This window comes from Pseudophryne corroboree, chromosome 1, assembly GCF_028390025.1.
Source record: "Pseudophryne corroboree isolate aPseCor3 chromosome 1, aPseCor3.hap2, whole genome shotgun sequence".
NCBI lineage: Eukaryota > Metazoa > Chordata > Amphibia > Anura > Myobatrachidae > Pseudophryne > Pseudophryne corroboree.
This window is the reverse complement of record NC_086444.1, coordinates 1,249,638,461-1,249,655,168: the sequence shown is the minus strand read 5'-3', so window position 1 is coordinate 1,249,655,168 and position 16,708 is coordinate 1,249,638,461. Positions and strand designations below refer to the sequence as shown.

General features: G+C 55.1%; 1 protein-coding gene across 1 annotated transcript in view; it reads left to right on the top strand.

Annotated features, from left to right (window-relative positions):
* Positions 1–896: 896 nt before the first annotated feature.
* Positions 897–16,708, top strand: part of MRPS21 (mitochondrial ribosomal protein S21) — a 41,469-nt gene continuing 25,657 nt past the window's right edge. Inside the window, exons 1-2 of the mRNA XM_063954267.1 lie at positions 897–1,004; positions 9,549–9,639. Coding sequence (XP_063810337.1) covers positions 9,557–9,639 — 83 coding nt within the window. The 5' untranslated portion in view covers positions 897–1,004; positions 9,549–9,556. The remainder of the gene's footprint in view (positions 1,005–9,548; positions 9,640–16,708) is intronic.

The window sequence follows — 16,708 nt, the reverse complement described above, 5'->3', positions numbered from 1 at the left end:
GGAAGTGCGTAACGCTCAGTAATGACTGTACTGGACGGGCGTATAGCAGAATGACTGTAGCTGCAGTTATCACCACCGAGCCTATATACACAGCGGCTGTGATACATGTAACAGCCGCAGGAGGGGTCTTGTGTTAGGTCTCCCAATGCCACCTTCTATGCGGTACACAGGGAGGCGTATACATAGCATACTATAGGCAGTATAATATATATATATATATATATATATATATATATATATAATGTCACACAATGGATGGACAGACAGATCGAGCAACATAGTAGATATAGATATATACACAGTCGGTAGATAGGTAGGTGGATGGACAGGTAGATAGGTAAGTAGATATGAGATACACAGTGAGGTAGGTAGATAGATAGATATACAGGCAGGTATATATATATATATATATATATATATATATATAGGTAGGTGGATACACAGTGAGGTAGATAAGTAGGTGGTAGGTAGGTGGATGGACAGGTAGGTAGACACACACACAGTGAGGTAGGTAGGTAGATATACAGGCAGGTAGGTAGGCGGAGGGGACCGGTCACCAGCACACACCAGCGTCTCTCCCCTCTCTTCTGTCACACGCCAGTCACTAGGACGCCGCCATGTTGCTGCTGCTGACCTTGAAGCGGTGCAGGACGGGAGAGTGTAGTAAGCGCCGGGTAACTGGCCAATCAGGACGCTCTAAGTTGTCACGTGGTTGTGTTTCTCCGGACATATTGCTGGTTACCACGCCCCCGCACTCTCATTGGTTGTACGAATAACCAGTATCTGCTCCTGATTCTACAAGCACCGTCGCCGCATACCCTCCAATAACATGGCGGCCTCCTGTCACAGCGACACATAGTGGTGCCCTTTCCCAGTGACGTCAGAGTATGCAGCTCTGTGATTGGACCATTTACCCTGTGACCTATTCCCGTCGTGCACCGCTTAAGGTGAAGGCAGCGGCAGCTGGAGTAGCATGTTGTGTCCCTAGTGACACCTGAGAGGAGGTAAGTGATGGCTGTACTGCACTGTATACCCCCAGCCAGGACTGTACTGCGCTGTATACCCCCAGCCAGGGCTGTACTGCGCTGTATACCCCCAGCCAGGGCTGTACTGCGCTGTATACCCCCAGCCAGGGCTGTACTGCGCTGTATACCCCCAGCCAGGGCTGTACTGCTCTGTATACCCCCAGCCAGGGCTGTACTGCGCTGTATACCCCCAGCCAGGGCTGTACTGCGCTGTATACCCCCAGCCAGGGCTGTACTGCGCTGTATACCCCCAGCCAGGGCTGTACTGCGCTGTATACCCCCAGCCAGGGCTGTACTGCGCTGTATACCCCCAGCCAGGGCTGTACTGCGCTGTATACCCCCAGCCAGGGCTGTACTGCGCTGTATACCCCCAGCCAGGGCTGTACTGCGCTGTATACCCCCAGCCAGGGCTGTACTGCGCTGTATACCCCCAGCCAGGGCTGTACTGCGCTGTATACCCCCAGCCAGGGCTGTACTGCGCTGTATACCCCCAGCCAGGGCTGTACTGCGCTGTATACCCCCAGCCAGGGCTGTACTGCGCTGTATACCCCCAGCCAGGGCTGTACTGCGCTGTATACCCCCAGCCAGGGCTGTACTGCGCTGTATACCCCCAGCCAGGGCTGTACTGCGCTGTATACCCCCAGCCAGGGCTGTACTGCGCTGTATACCCCCAGCCAGGGCTGTACTGCGCTGTATACCCCCAGCCAGGGCTGTACTGCGCTGTATACCCCCAGCCAGGGCTGTACTGCGCTGTATACCCCCAGCCAGGGCTGTACTGCGCTGTATACCCCCAGCCAGGGCTGTACTGCGCTGTATACCCCCAGCCAGGGCTGTACTGCGCTGTATACCCCCAGCCAGGGCTGTACTGCGCTGTATACCCCCAGCCAGGGCTGTACTGCGCTGTATACCCCCAGCCAGGGCTGTACTGCGCTGTATACCCCCAGCCAGGGCTGTACTGCGCTGTATACCCCCAGCCAGGGCTGTACTGCGCTGTATACCCCCAGCCAGGGCTGTACTGCGCTGTATACCCCCAGCCAGGGCTGTACTGCGCTGTATACCCCCAGCCAGGGCTGTACTGCGCTGTATACCCCCAGCCAGGGCTGTACTGCGCTGTATACCCCCAGCCAGGGCTGTACTGCGCTGTATACCCCCAGCCAGGGCTGTACTGCGCTGTATACCCCCAGCCAGGGCTGTACTGCGCTGTATACCCCCAGCCAGGGCTGTACTGCGCTGTATACCCCCAGCCAGGGCTGTACTGCGCTGTATACCCCCAGCCAGGGCTGTACTGCGCTGTATACCCCCAGCCAGGGCTGTACTGCGCTGTATACCCCCAGCCAGGGCTGTACTGCGCTGTATACCCCCAGCCAGGGCTGTACTGCGCTGTATACCCCCAGCCAGGGCTGTACTGCGCTGTATACCCCCAGCCAGGGCTGTACTGCGCTGTATACCCCCAGCCAGGGCTGTACTGCGCTGTATACCCCCAGCCAGGGCTGTACTGCGCTGTATACCCCCAGCCAGGGCTGTACTGCGCTGTATACCCCCAGCCAGGGCTGTACTGCGCTGTATACCCCCAGCCAGGGCTGTACTGCGCTGTATACCCCCAGCCAGGGCTGTACTGCGCTGTATACCCCCAGCCAGGGCTGTACTGCGCTGTATACCCCCAGCCAGGGCTGTACTGCGCTGTATACCCCCAGCCAGGGCTGTACTGCGCTGTATACCCCCAGCCAGGGCTGTACTGCGCTGTATACCCCCAGCCAGGGCTGTACTGCGCTGTATACCCCCAGCCAGGGCTGTACTGCGCTGTATACCCCCAGCCAGGGCTGTACTGCGCTGTATACCCCCAGCCAGGGCTGTACTGCGCTGTATACCCCCAGCCAGGGCTGTACTGCGCTGTATACCCCCAGCCAGGGCTGTACTGCGCTGTATACCCCCAGCCAGGGCTGTATTGCGCTGTATACCCCCAGCCAGGGCTGTACTGCGCTGTATACCCCCAGCCAGGGCTGTACTGCGCTGTATACCCCCAGCCAGGGCTGTACTGCGCTGTATACCCCCAGCCAGGGCTGTATTGCGCTGTATACCCCCAGCCAGGGCTGTATTGCGCTGTATACCCCCAGCCAGGGCTGTATTGCGCTGTATACCCCCAGCCAGGGCTGTATTGCGCTGTATACCCCCAGCCAGGGCTGTATTGCGCTGTATACCCCCAGCCAGGGCTGTATTGCGCTGTATACCCCCAGCCAGGGCTGTATTGCGCTGTATACCCCCAGCCAGGGCTGTATTGCGCTGTATACCCCCAGCCAGGGCTGTATTGCGCTGTATACCCCCAGCCAGGGCTGTATTGCGCTGTATACCCCCAGCCAGGGCTGTATTGCGCTGTATACCCCCAGCCAGGGCTGTATTGCGCTGTATACCCCCAGCCAGGGCTGTATTGCGCTGTATACCCCCAGCCAGGGCTGTATTGCGCTGTATACCCCCAGCCAGGGCTGTATTGCGCTGTATACCCCCAGCCAGGGCTGTATTGCGCTGTATACCCCCAGCCAGGGCTGTATTGCGCTGTATACCCCCAGCCAGGGCTGTATTGCGCTGTATACCCCCAGCCAGGGCTGTATTGCGCTGTATACCCCCAGCCAGGGCTGTATTGCGCTGTATACCCCCAGCCAGGGCTGTATTGCGCTGTATACCCCCAGCCAGGGCTGTATTGCGCTGTATACCCCCAGCCAGGGCTGTATTGCGCTGTATACCCCCAGCCAGGGCTGTATTGCGCTGTATACCCCCAGCCAGGGCTGTATTGCGCTGTATACCCCAGCCAGGGCTGTATTGCGCTGTATACCCCCAGCCAGAGCTGTACTGTAGTGTTCTTCCCCAGCCTGGGCTGTACTGCGCTGTATACCCCCAGCCTGGGCTGTACTGCGCTGTATACCCCCAGCCAGGGCTGTACTGTAGTGTTCTTCCCCAGCCTGGGCTGTACTGCGCTGTATACCCCCAGCCTGGGCTGTACTGCGCTGTATACCCCCAGCCAGGGCTGTACTGCGCTGTATACCCCCAGCCAGAGCTGTACTGTAGTGTTCTTCCCCAGCCTGGGCTGTATTGCGCTGTATACCCCCAGCCAGGGCTGTACTGCGCTGTATACCCCCAGCCAGGGCTGTACTGCGCTGTATACCCCCAGCCAGGGCTGTACTGCGCTGTATACCCCCAGCCAGGGCTGTACTGCGCTGTATACCCCCAGCCAGGGCTGTACTGCGCTGTATACCCCCAGCCAGGGCTGTACTGCGCTGTATACCCCCAGCCAGGGCTGTACTGCGCTGTATACCCCCAGCCAGGGCTGTACTGCGCTGTATACCCCCAGCCAGGGCTGTACTGCGCTGTATACCCCCAGCCAGGGCTGTACTGCGCTGTATACCCCCAGCCAGGGCTGTACTGCGCTGTATACCCCCAGCCAGGGCTGTACTGCGCTGTATACCCCCAGCCAGGGCTGTATTGCGCTGTATACCCCCAGCCAGGGCTGTATTGCGCTGTATACCCCCAGCCAGGGCTGTATTGCGCTGTATACCCCCAGCCAGGGCTGTATTGCGCTGTATACCCCCAGCCAGGGCTGTATTGCGCTGTATACCCCCAGCCAGGGCTGTATTGCGCTGTATACCCCCAGCCAGGGCTGTATTGCGCTGTATACCCCCAGCCAGGGCTGTATTGCGCTGTATACCCCCAGCCAGGGCTGTATTGCGCTGTATACCCCCAGCCAGGGCTGTATTGCGCTGTATACCCCCAGCCAGGGCTGTATTGCGCTGTATACCCCCAGCCAGGGCTGTATTGCGCTGTATACCCCCAGCCAGGGCTGTATTGCGCTGTATACCCCCAGCCAGGGCTGTATTGCGCTGTATACCCCCAGCCAGGGCTGTATTGCGCTGTATACCCCCAGCCAGGGCTGTATTGCGCTGTATACCCCCAGCCAGGGCTGTATTGCGCTGTATACCCCCAGCCAGGGCTGTATTGCGCTGTATACCCCCAGCCAGGGCTGTATTGCGCTGTATACCCCCAGCCAGGGCTGTATTGCGCTGTATACCCCCAGCCAGGGCTGTATTGCGCTGTATACCCCCAGCCAGGGCTGTATTGCGCTGTATACCCCCAGCCAGGGCTGTATTGCGCTGTATACCCCCAGCCAGGGCTGTATTGCGCTGTATACCCCCAGCCAGGGCTGTATTGCGCTGTATACCCCCAGCCAGGGCTGTATTGCGCTGTATACCCCCAGCCAGGGCTGTATTGCGCTGTATACCCCCAGCCAGGGCTGTATTGCGCTGTATACCCCCAGCCAGGGCTGTATTGCGCTGTATACCCCCAGCCAGGGCTGTATTGCGCTGTATACCCCCAGCCAGGGCTGTATTGCGCTGTATACCCCCAGCCAGGGCTGTATTGCGCTGTATACCCCCAGCCAGGGCTGTATTGCGCTGTATACCCCCAGCCAGGGCTGTATTGCGCTGTATACCCCCAGCCAGGGCTGTATTGCGCTGTATACCCCCAGCCAGGGCTGTATTGCGCTGTATACCCCCAGCCAGGGCTGTATTGCGCTGTATACCCCCAGCCAGGGCTGTATTGCGCTGTATACCCCCAGCCAGGGCTGTATTGCGCTGTATACCCCCAGCCAGGGCTGTATTGCGCTGTATACCCCCAGCCAGGGCTGTATTGCGCTGTATACCCCCAGCCAGGGCTGTATTGCGCTGTATACCCCCAGCCAGGGCTGTATTGCGCTGTATACCCCCAGCCAGGGCTGTATTGCGCTGTATACCCCCAGCCAGGGCTGTATTGCGCTGTATACCCCCAGCCAGGGCTGTATTGCGCTGTATACCCCCAGCCAGGGCTGTATTGCGCTGTATACCCCCAGCCAGGGCTGTATTGCGCTGTATACCCCCAGCCAGGGCTGTATTGCGCTGTATACCCCCAGCCAGGGCTGTATTGCGCTGTATACCCCCAGCCAGGGCTGTATTGCGCTGTATACCCCCAGCCAGGGCTGTATTGCGCTGTATACCCCCAGCCAGGGCTGTATTGCGCTGTATACCCCCAGCCAGGGCTGTATTGCGCTGTATACCCCCAGCCAGGGCTGTATTGCGCTGTATACCCCCAGCCAGGGCTGTATTGCGCTGTATACCCCCAGCCAGGGCTGTATTGCGCTGTATACCCCCAGCCAGGGCTGTATTGCGCTGTATACCCCCAGCCAGGGCTGTATTGCGCTGTATACCCCCAGCCAGGGCTGTATTGCGCTGTATACCCCCAGCCAGGGCTGTATTGCGCTGTATACCCCCAGCCAGGGCTGTATTGCGCTGTATACCCCCAGCCAGGGCTGTATTGCGCTGTATACCCCCAGCCAGGGCTGTATTGCGCTGTATACCCCCAGCCAGGGCTGTATTGCGCTGTATACCCCCAGCCAGGGCTGTATTGCGCTGTATACCCCCAGCCAGGGCTGTATTGCGCTGTATACCCCCAGCCAGGGCTGTATTGCGCTGTATACCCCCAGCCAGGGCTGTATTGCGCTGTATACCCCCAGCCAGGGCTGTATTGCGCTGTATACCCCCAGCCAGGGCTGTATTGCGCTGTATACCCCCAGCCAGGGCTGTATTGCGCTGTATACCCCCAGCCAGGGCTGTATTGCGCTGTATACCCCAGCCAGGGCTGTATTGCGCTGTATACCCCCAGCCAGAGCTGTACTGTAGTGTTCTTCCCCAGCCTGGGCTGTACTGCGCTGTATACCCCCAGCCTGGGCTGTACTGCGCTGTATACCCCCAGCCAGGGCTGTACTGTAGTGTTCTTCCCCAGCCTGGGCTGTACTGCGCTGTATACCCCCAGCCTGGGCTGTACTGCGCTGTATACCCCCAGCCAGGGCTGTACTGCGCTGTATACCCCCAGCCAGGGCTGTATTGCGCTGTATACCCCCAGCCAGGGCTGTATTGCGCTGTATACCCCCAGCCAGGGCTGTATTGCGCTGTATACCCCCAGCCAGGGCTGTATTGCGCTGTATACCCCCAGCCAGGGCTGTATTGCGCTGTATACCCCCAGCCAGGGCTGTATTGCGCTGTATACCCCAGCCAGGGCTGTATTGCGCTGTATACCCCCAGCCAGAGCTGTACTGTAGTGTTCTTCCCCAGCCTGGGCTGTACTGCGCTGTATACCCCCAGCCTGGGCTGTACTGCGCTGTATACCCCCAGCCAGGGCTGTACTGTAGTGTTCTTCCCCAGCCTGGGCTGTACTGCGCTGTATACCCCCAGCCTGGGCTGTACTGCGCTGTATACCCCCAGCCAGGGCTGTACTGCGCTGTATACCCCCAGCCAGAGCTGTACTGTAGTGTTCTTCCCCAGCCTGGGCTGTATTGCGCTGTATGCCCCCAGCCAGGGCTGTATTGCGCTGTATACCCCCAGCCAGGGCTGTATTGCGCTGTATACCCCCAGCCAGGGCTGTATTGCGCTGTATACCCCAGCCAGGGCTGTATTGCGCTGTATACCCCCAGCCAGAGCTGTACTGTAGTGTTCTTCCCCAGCCTGGGCTGTACTGCGCTGTATACCCCCAGCCTGGGCTGTACTGCGCTGTATACCCCCAGCCAGGGCTGTACTGTAGTGTTCTTCCCCAGCCTGGGCTGTACTGCGCTGTATACCCCCAGCCTGGGCTGTATTGCGCTGTATACCCCCAGCCAGGGCTGTATTGCGCTGTATACCCCCAGCCAGGGCTGTATTGCGCTGTATACCCCAGCCAGGGCTGTATTGCGCTGTATACCCCCAGCCAGAGCTGTACTGTAGTGTTCTTCCCCAGCCTGGGCTGTACTGCGCTGTATACCCCCAGCCTGGGCTGTACTGCGCTGTATACCCCCAGCCAGGGCTGTACTGTAGTGTTCTTCCCCAGCCTGGGCTGTACTGCGCTGTATACCCCCAGCCTGGGCTGTACTGCGCTGTATACCCCCAGCCAGGGCTGTACTGCGCTGTATACCCCCAGCCAGAGCTGTACTGTAGTGTTCTTCCCCAGCCTGGGCTGTATTGCGCTGTATACCCCCAGCCAGGGCTGTATTGCGCTGTATACCCCCAGCCAGGGCTGTATTGCGCTGTATACCCCCAGCCAGGGCTGTATTGCGCTGTATACCCCAGCCAGGGCTGTATTGCGCTGTATACCCCCAGCCAGAGCTGTACTGTAGTGTTCTTCCCCAGCCTGGGCTGTACTGCGCTGTATACCCCCAGCCTGGGCTGTACTGCGCTGTATACCCCCAGCCAGGGCTGTACTGTAGTGTTCTTCCCCAGCCTGGGCTGTACTGCGCTGTATACCCCCAGCCTGGGCTGTACTGCGCTGTATACCCCCAGCCAGGGCTGTACTGCGCTGTATACCCCCAGCCAGAGCTGTACTGTAGTGTTCTTCCCCAGCCTGGGCTGTACTGCGCTGTATACCCCCAGCCAGGGCTGTATTGCGCTGTATACCCCCAGCCAGGGCTGTACTGTAGTGTTCTCCCCCAGGCGTGGCTGTACTGTAATGTTCTCCCCCAGGCGTGGCTGTACTGTAATGTTCTCCCCCAGGTGTGGCTGTACTGTAGTGTTCTCCCCCGGGCGTGGCTGTACTGTAGTGTTCTCCCCCGGGCGTGGCTGTACTGTAATGTTCTCCCCCGGGCGTGGCTGTACTGTAATGTTCTCCCCCAGGTGTGGCTGTACTGTAGTGTTGTGCTCTCCCCCGGGCGTGGCTGTACTGTAATGTTCTCCCCCAGGTGTGGCTGTACTGTAGTGTTGTGCTCTCCCCCGGGCGTGGCTGTACTGTAGTGTACTTCCCCGGGCGTGACTGTACTGTAGTTCTCCCCCGGGCGTGGCTGTACTGTAGTGTACTTCCCCGGGCGTGGCTGTACTGTAATGTTCTCCCCCAGGCGTGGCTGTACTGTAATGTTCTCCCCCAGGCGTGGCTGTACTGTAATGTTCTCCCCCAGGCGTGGCTGTACTGTAGTGTTGTGCTCTCCCCCGGGCGTGGCTGTACTGTAGTGTACTTCCCCGGGCGTGGCTGTACTGTAGTGTACTTCCCCGGGCGTGGCTGTACTGTAGTGTACTTCCCCGGGCGTGGCTGTACTGTAGTGTTCTCCCCCGGGCGTGGCTGTACTGTAGTGTTGTGCTCTCCCCCGGGCGTGGCTGTACTGTAGTGTACTTCCCTGGGCGTGGCTGTACTGTAGTGTACTTCCCCGGGCGTGGCTGTACTGTAGTGTTCTCCCCCAGGCGTGGCTGTACTGTAGTGTTGTGCTCTCCCCCGGGCGTGGCTGTACTGTAGTGTACTTCCCTGGGCGTGGCTGTATTGTAGTGTTCTCCCCCGGGCACGTGGCACGTGTCATAGTAACATTAGTTGTACTTGTGGTTAGTATGTGGGAAACACGGTATATATAATATATCAGGTTCGGGCATCCTGCTGCTCTTCAGTTCTTGTGGAAGTGCTTGCAGCGCATGCTGGAGCTTCTAGTTCCCCAAGAGCTACAGTAACGCAAGTGACTTCTCATGGGATTCCGCTTACTGTGCTTCCTTTTTCCAGTGTCAGCGATGGCGAACCATCTGAGATTCATCGCCCGTACAGTGCTGGTACAGAGTGGGAATGTGGACGCAGCGTACAAGGCTCTAAACAGGTGATTGTATGTTTCCTCTTCATATGTAACATGTTTCTGAGGATGATGAAGGACAATTTGTCCATGGAGGTCACCCTGTGTGCGGTCTTCTGCGCTGTATTATTATAGGACTCATTTTGTCTGTTGCCAATGTCGGCCGTTGTGTTTATTCCTCCTTTTTTCTCTGACGTCCTAGTGGATGCTGGGACTCCGTAAGGACCATGGGGAATAGCGGCTCCGCAGGAGACAGGGCACAAGAATAAAAGCTTTAGGATCAGGTGGTGTGCACTGGCTCCTCCCCCTATGACCCTCCTCCAAGCCTCAGTTAGATTTTTGTGCCCGAACGAGAAGGGTGCAGGCTAGGTGGCTCTCCTGAGCTGCTTAGAATAAAAGTTTAATTTAGGTTTTTTTATTTTCAGTGAGTCCTGCTGGCAACAGGCTCACTGCATCGTGGGACTAAGGGGAGAAGAAACGGACTCACCTGCGTGCAGAGTGGATTGGGCTTCTTAGGCTACTGGACATTAGCTCCAGAGGGACGATCACAGGTACAGCCTGGATGGGTCACCGGAGCCGCGCCGCCGTCCCCCTTACAGAGCCAGAAGAGACGAAGAGGTCCGGTGAAATCGGCGGCAGAAGACGATCCTGTCTTCAGACTAAGGTAGCGCACAGCACCGCAGCTGTGCGCCATTGCTCTCAGCACACTTCACACTCCGGTCACTGAGGGTGCAGGGCGCTGGGGGGGGAGCGCCCTGAGACGCAATATAAGAGATAATACCTTAGGTGGCAAAAGAATACATCACATATAGCTCCTGGGCTATATGGATGTATTTTAACCCCTGCCATTTTTACACAAAAGAGCGGGAGATAAGGACGTCGTGAAGGGGCGGAGCCTATCTCCTCAGCACACAAGCGCCATTTTCCCTCACAGCTCCGCTGGAAGGACGGCTCCCTGACTCTCCCCTGCAGTCCTGCTTCAGAATCGGGGTAAAACAGAGAGGGGTGGCACTATTGGCAGCAAATAACAATATAAACAGCAGCTATAAGGGAATAACACTTATATAAGGTTATCCCTGTGTATATATATATATATATATATATATATATATATATAGCGCTGGGTGTGTGCTGGCAGACTCTCCCTCTGTCTCTCCAAAGGGCTCGTGGGGTCCTGTCCTCTATCAGAGCATTCCCGGTGTGTGTGCTGTGTGTCGGTACGTGTGTGTCGACATGTATGAGGAGGAAAATGATGTGGAGGCGGAGCAATTGCCTGCGTTAGTGATGTCACCCCCTAGGGAGTCGACACCTGACTGGATGATCGTATTTAAACAATTAAGTGATAATGTCAGCACTTTGCAAAAAAACTGTTGACGACATGAGACAGCCGGCAAATCAATTAGTGCCTGTCCAGGCGTCTCAGACACCGTCAGGGGCCCTAAAACGCCCGTTACCTCAGTGGGTCGACACAGACCCAGACACAGATACTGAGTCTAGTGTCGACGGTGATGAGTCAAACGTAATGTCCAGTAGGGCCACACGTTACATGATCACGGCAATGAAGGAGGCATTGAACATTTCTGACACTACAAGTACCACAAAGAAGGGTATTATGTGGGGTGTGAAAAAACTACCAATAGTTTTTCCTGAGTCAGATGAATTGAATGAGGTGTGTGAAAAAGCGTGGGTTTCCCCCGATAAAAAACTGCTGATTTCTAATAAATTATTGGCACTATATCCTTTCCCATCAGAGGTTAGGACACGTTGGGAAACACCCCCTAGGGTAGATAAGGCGCTCACACGTTTATCTAAACAAGTAGCGTTACCGTCTCCTGATACGGCCACCCTCAAAGAACCAGCTGATAGAAGGCTGGAAAATATCCTAAAAAGTATATACACACATACTGGTGTTATACTGCGACCAGCAATCGCTTCAGCCTGGATGTGCAGCGCTGGAGTGGCGTGGTCGGATTCCCTGACTGAAAATATTGATACCCTAGATAGGGACAATATATTGTTAACTATAGAGCATTTGAAGGATGCATTACTATATATGCGTGATGCACAGAGGGATATTTGCACCCTGGCATCAAGAGTAAGTGCTATGTCCATTTCTGCCAGAAGAGCGTTATGGACGCGACAGTGGTCAGGGGATGCGGATTCCAAACGACATATGGAAGTATTGCCGTATAAAGGGGAGGAGTTATTTGGGGCTGGTCTATCGGACCTGGTGGCCACGGCAACGGCTGGAAAGTCCACCTTTTTACCCCAGGTCACTTCACATCAGCAGAAAAAGACACCGTCTTTTCAAACCCAGTCCTTTCGTTCCCATAAATACAAGCGAGCAAAAGGCCACTCTTTTCTGCCCCGGGGCAGAGGAAGGGGAAAAAGACTGCACCATGCAGCCGCTTCCCAGGAGCAGAAGCCCTCCCCCCGCTTCTGCCAAGTCTTCAGCATGACGCTGGGGCTTTACAAGCAGACTCAGACATGGTGGGGGCCCGTCTCAAGAATTTCAACGCGCAGTGGGCTCACTCGCAAGTGGACCCCTGGATTCTACAGGTAGTATCGCAGGGGTACAAACTGGAATTCGAGGCGTTTCCCCCTCGCCGGTTCCTGAAGTCTGCTCTACCAAAGTCTCCCTCCGACAGGGAGGCAGTTTTGGAAGCCATTCACAAGCTGTATTCCCAGCAGGTGATAATCAAGGTACCCCTCCTACAACAGGGAAAGGGGTATTATTCCACGCTGTTTGTGGTACCGAAGCCGGACGGCTCGGTGAGACCAATTTTAAATCTGAAATCCTTGAACACTTACATAAAAAGGTTCAAATTCAAGATGGAATCACTCAGAGCGGTGATAGCGAACCTGGAAGAAGGGGACTATATGGTGTCTCTGGACATCAAAGATGCTTATCTCCACGTCCCAATCTACCCTTCTCACCAAGGGTATCTCAGGTTTGTAGTACAAAACTGTCATTATCAGTTTCAGACGCTGCCGTTTGGGTTGTCCACGGCACCTCGGGTCTTTACCAAGGTAATGGCCGAAATGATGATTCTTCTTCGAAGAAAAGGCATCTTAATTATCCCTTACTTGGACGATCTCCTGATAAGGGCAAGGTCCAGGGAACAGTTAGAAGTCGGAGTAGCACTATCTCGGGTAGTGTTACGTCAGCACGGGTGGATCCTAAATATTCCAAAATCGCAGCTGATTCCAACGACACGTCTTCTGTTCCTAGGAATGATTCTGGACACAGTCCAGAAGAAGGTGTTTCTCCCGGAGGAGAAGGCCAGGGAGTTATCCGAGCTAGTCAGGAACCTCCTAAAACCAGGCCAGGTGTCAGTGCATCAGTGCACGAGGGTCCTGGGGAAAAATGGTGGCTTCTTACGAAGCGATTCCATTCGGAAGATTCCATGCAAGAACGTTTCAGTGGGATCTACTGGACAAATGGTCCGGATCGCATCTTCAGATGCATCAGCGGATAACCCTGTCGCCAAGGACAAGGGTGTCTCTTCTGTGGTGGCTGCAGAGTGCTCATCTACTAGAGGGCCGCAGATTTGGCATTCAGGATTGGATCCTGGTGACCACGGATGCAAGCCTGAGAGGCTGGGGAGCAGTCACACAGGGAAGAAATTTCCAGGGCTTGGGGTCAAGCATGGAAACATCTCTTCATATAAACATTCTGGAACTAAGGGCCATTTACAATGCCCTAAGTCAAGCGAAACCCCTGCTTCAGGGTCTTGCGGTATTGATCCAATCGGACAACATCACGTCAGTCGCCCACGTAAACAGACAGGGCGGCACGAGAAGCAGGAGGGCAATGGCAGAAGCTGCAAGGATTCTTCGCTGGGCGGAAAATCATGTGATAGCACTGTCAGCAGTGTTCATTCCGGGAGTGGACAACTGGGAAGCAGACTTCCTCAGCAGACACGACCTTCACCCGGGAGAGTGGGGACTTCACCCAGAAGTCTTCCACCTGATTGTAAACCGTTGGGAAAAACCAAAGGTGGACATGATGGCGTCCCGTCTAAACAAAAAACTAGACAGGTATTGCGCCAGGTCAAGGGACCCTCAGGCAATAGCGGTGGACGCTCTGGTAACACCGTGGGTGTACCAGTCAGTGTATGTGTTCCCTCCTCTGCCTCTCATACCAAAAGTACTGAGAATCATAAGAAGGAGAGGAGTAAGAACTATACTCGTGGTTCCGGATTGGCCAAGAAGGACTTGGTATCCGGAACTTCAGGAGATGCTCACGGACGAACCGTGGCCTCTACCTCTAAGAAAGGACCTGCTCCAGCAGGGACCTTGTCTGTTCCAAGACTTACCGCGGCTGCGTTTGACGGCAAGGCGGTTGAACGCCGGATCCTGAAGGAAAAAGGCATTCCAGATGAAGTCATCCCTACCCTGGTCAAGGCCAGGAAGGACGTAACCGCAAAACATTATCACCGCATTTGGCGAAAATATGTTGCGTGGTGTGAGGCCAGGAAGGCCCCTACAGAGGAATTTCAACTGGGTCGTTACCTCCATTTCCTGCAAACAGGACTGTCTATGGGCCTAAAATTAGGGTCCATTAAGGTTCAAATTTCGACCCTGTCGATTTTCTTCCAAAAAGAACTGGCTTCAGTACCTGAAGTTCAGACATTTGTAAAAGGGGTACTGCATATACAGCCTCCTTTTGTGCCTCCAGTGGCACCTTGGGATCTCAATGTTGTGTTGAGTTTCCTAAAGTCACATTGGTTTGAACCACTCACCACTGTGGACTTAAAATATCTCACATGGAAGGTGACGATGCTGTTAGCCCTGGCTTCAGCCAGGCGTGTGTCAGAATTGGCGGCTTTATCATATAAAAGCCCTTACTTAATATTTCATTCTGACAGAGCAGAATTGAGGACTCGTCCTCAATTTCTACCTAAGGTGGTTTCTGCATTTCACATGAATCAACCTATTGTGGTACCTGCGGCTACTAAGGACTTGGAGGACTCCAAGTTGCTTGACGTGGTCAGGGCCCTGAAAATATATGTTTCCAGGACGGCTGGAGTCAGAAAATCTGACTCGCTGTTTATCCTGTATGCACCCAACAAACTGGGTGCTCCTGCTTCTAAGCAGACGATTGCTCGTTGGATTTGTAGTACAATTCAGCTTGCACATTCTGTGGCAGGCCTGCCACAGCCAAAATCGGTAAAAGCCCATTCCACAAGGAAAGTGGGTTCATCTTGGGCGGCTGCCCGAGGGGTCTCGGCTTTACAACTTTGCCGAGCAGCTACTTGGTCAGGGGCAAACACGTTTGCTAAATTCTACAAATTTGATACCCTGGCTGAGGAGGACCTGGAGTTCTCTCATTCGGTGCTGCAGAGTCATCCGCACTCTCCCGCCCGTTTGGGAGCTTTGGTATAATCCCCATGGTCCTTACGGAGTCCCAGCATCCACTAGGACGTCAGAGAAAATAAGATTTTACTTACCGATAAATCTATTTCTCGTAGTCCGTAGTGGATGCTGGGCGCCCATCCCAAGTGCGGATTGTCTGCAATACTTGTATATAGTTATTGTTACAAAAATTCGGGTTATTATTGTTGTGAGCCATCTTTTCAGAGGCTCCTTTTCGTTTTATCATACTGTTAACTGGGTTCAGATCACGAGTTGTACGGTGTGATTGGTGTGGCTGGTATGAGTCTGACCCGGGATTCAATATCCTTCCTTATTGTGTACGCTCGTCCGGGCACAGTATCCTAACGGAGGCTTGGAGGAGGGTCATAGGGGGAGGAGCCAGTGCACACCACCTGATCCTAAAGCTTTTATTCTTGTGCCCTGTCTCCTGCGGAGCCGCTATTCCCCATGGTCCTTACGGAGTCCCAGCATCCACTACGGACTACGAGAAATAGATTTATCGGTAAGTAAAATCTTATTTTTTTTATAACTATATTGCGTGACCACCCCCCATATCCCTGTATATCCTTATCCGTTAGGATCTTATCTAGCCCATTCTTAAAAGTAATGACCTTTCTCTATCGTCCTAGTGGATGCTGGGGTTCCTGAAAGGACCATGGGAATAGCGGCTCCGCAGGAGACAGGGCACAAAAAGTAAAGCTTTAGGATCAGGTGGTGTGCACTGGCTCCTCCCCCTATGACCCTCCTCCAAGCCTCAGTTAGATTTTTGTGCCCGGCCGAGAAGGGTGCAATCTAGGTGGCTCTCCTAAAGAGCTGCTTAGAAAAGTTTAGCTTAGGTTTTTTATTTTACAGTGAGTCCTGCTGGCAACAGGATCACTGCAACGAGGGACTTAGGGGAGAAGAAGTGAACTCACCTGCGTGCAGGATGGATTGGCTTCTTGGCTACTGGACATTAGCTCCAGAGGGACGATCACAGGTACAGTCTGGATGGTCACCGGAGCCTCGCCGCCGGCCCCCTTGCAGATGCTGAAACGAGAAGAGGTCCAGAATCGGCGGCAGAAGACTCCTCAGTCTTCTTAAGGTAGCGCACAGCACTGCAGCTGTGCGCCATTTTCCTCTCAGCACACTTCACACGGCAGTCACTGAGGGTGCAGGGCGCTGGGAGGGGGGCGCCCTGGGAGGCAAATGAAAACCTTTTTTGGCTAAAAATACCTCACATATAGCCTCCGGGGGCTATATGGAGATATTTAACCCCTGCCAGAATCCGTTAAGAGCGGGAGACGAGGCCGCCGAAAAAGGGGCGGGGCCTATCTCCTCAGCACACAGCGCCATTTTCCCTCACAGAAAGGCTGGAGGGAAGGCTCCCAGGCTCTCCCCTGCACTGCACTACAGAAACAGGGTTAAAACAGAGAGGGGGGGCACTAATTTGGCGTTAGAAATATATAAAAAAGATGCTATAAGGGAAAACACTTATATAAGGTTGTCCCTATATAATTATAGCGTTTTTGGTGTGTGCTGGCAAACTCTCCCTCTGTCTCTCCAAAGGGCTAGTAGGTCCTGTCCTCTATCAGAGCATTCCCTGTGGGTGTGCTGTGTGTCGGTACGTGTGTGTCGACATGTATGAGGACGATGTTGGTGAGGAGGCGGAGCAATTGCCTGTAATGGTGATGTCACTCTCTAGGGAGTCGACACCGGAATGGATGGCTTATTTAGGGAA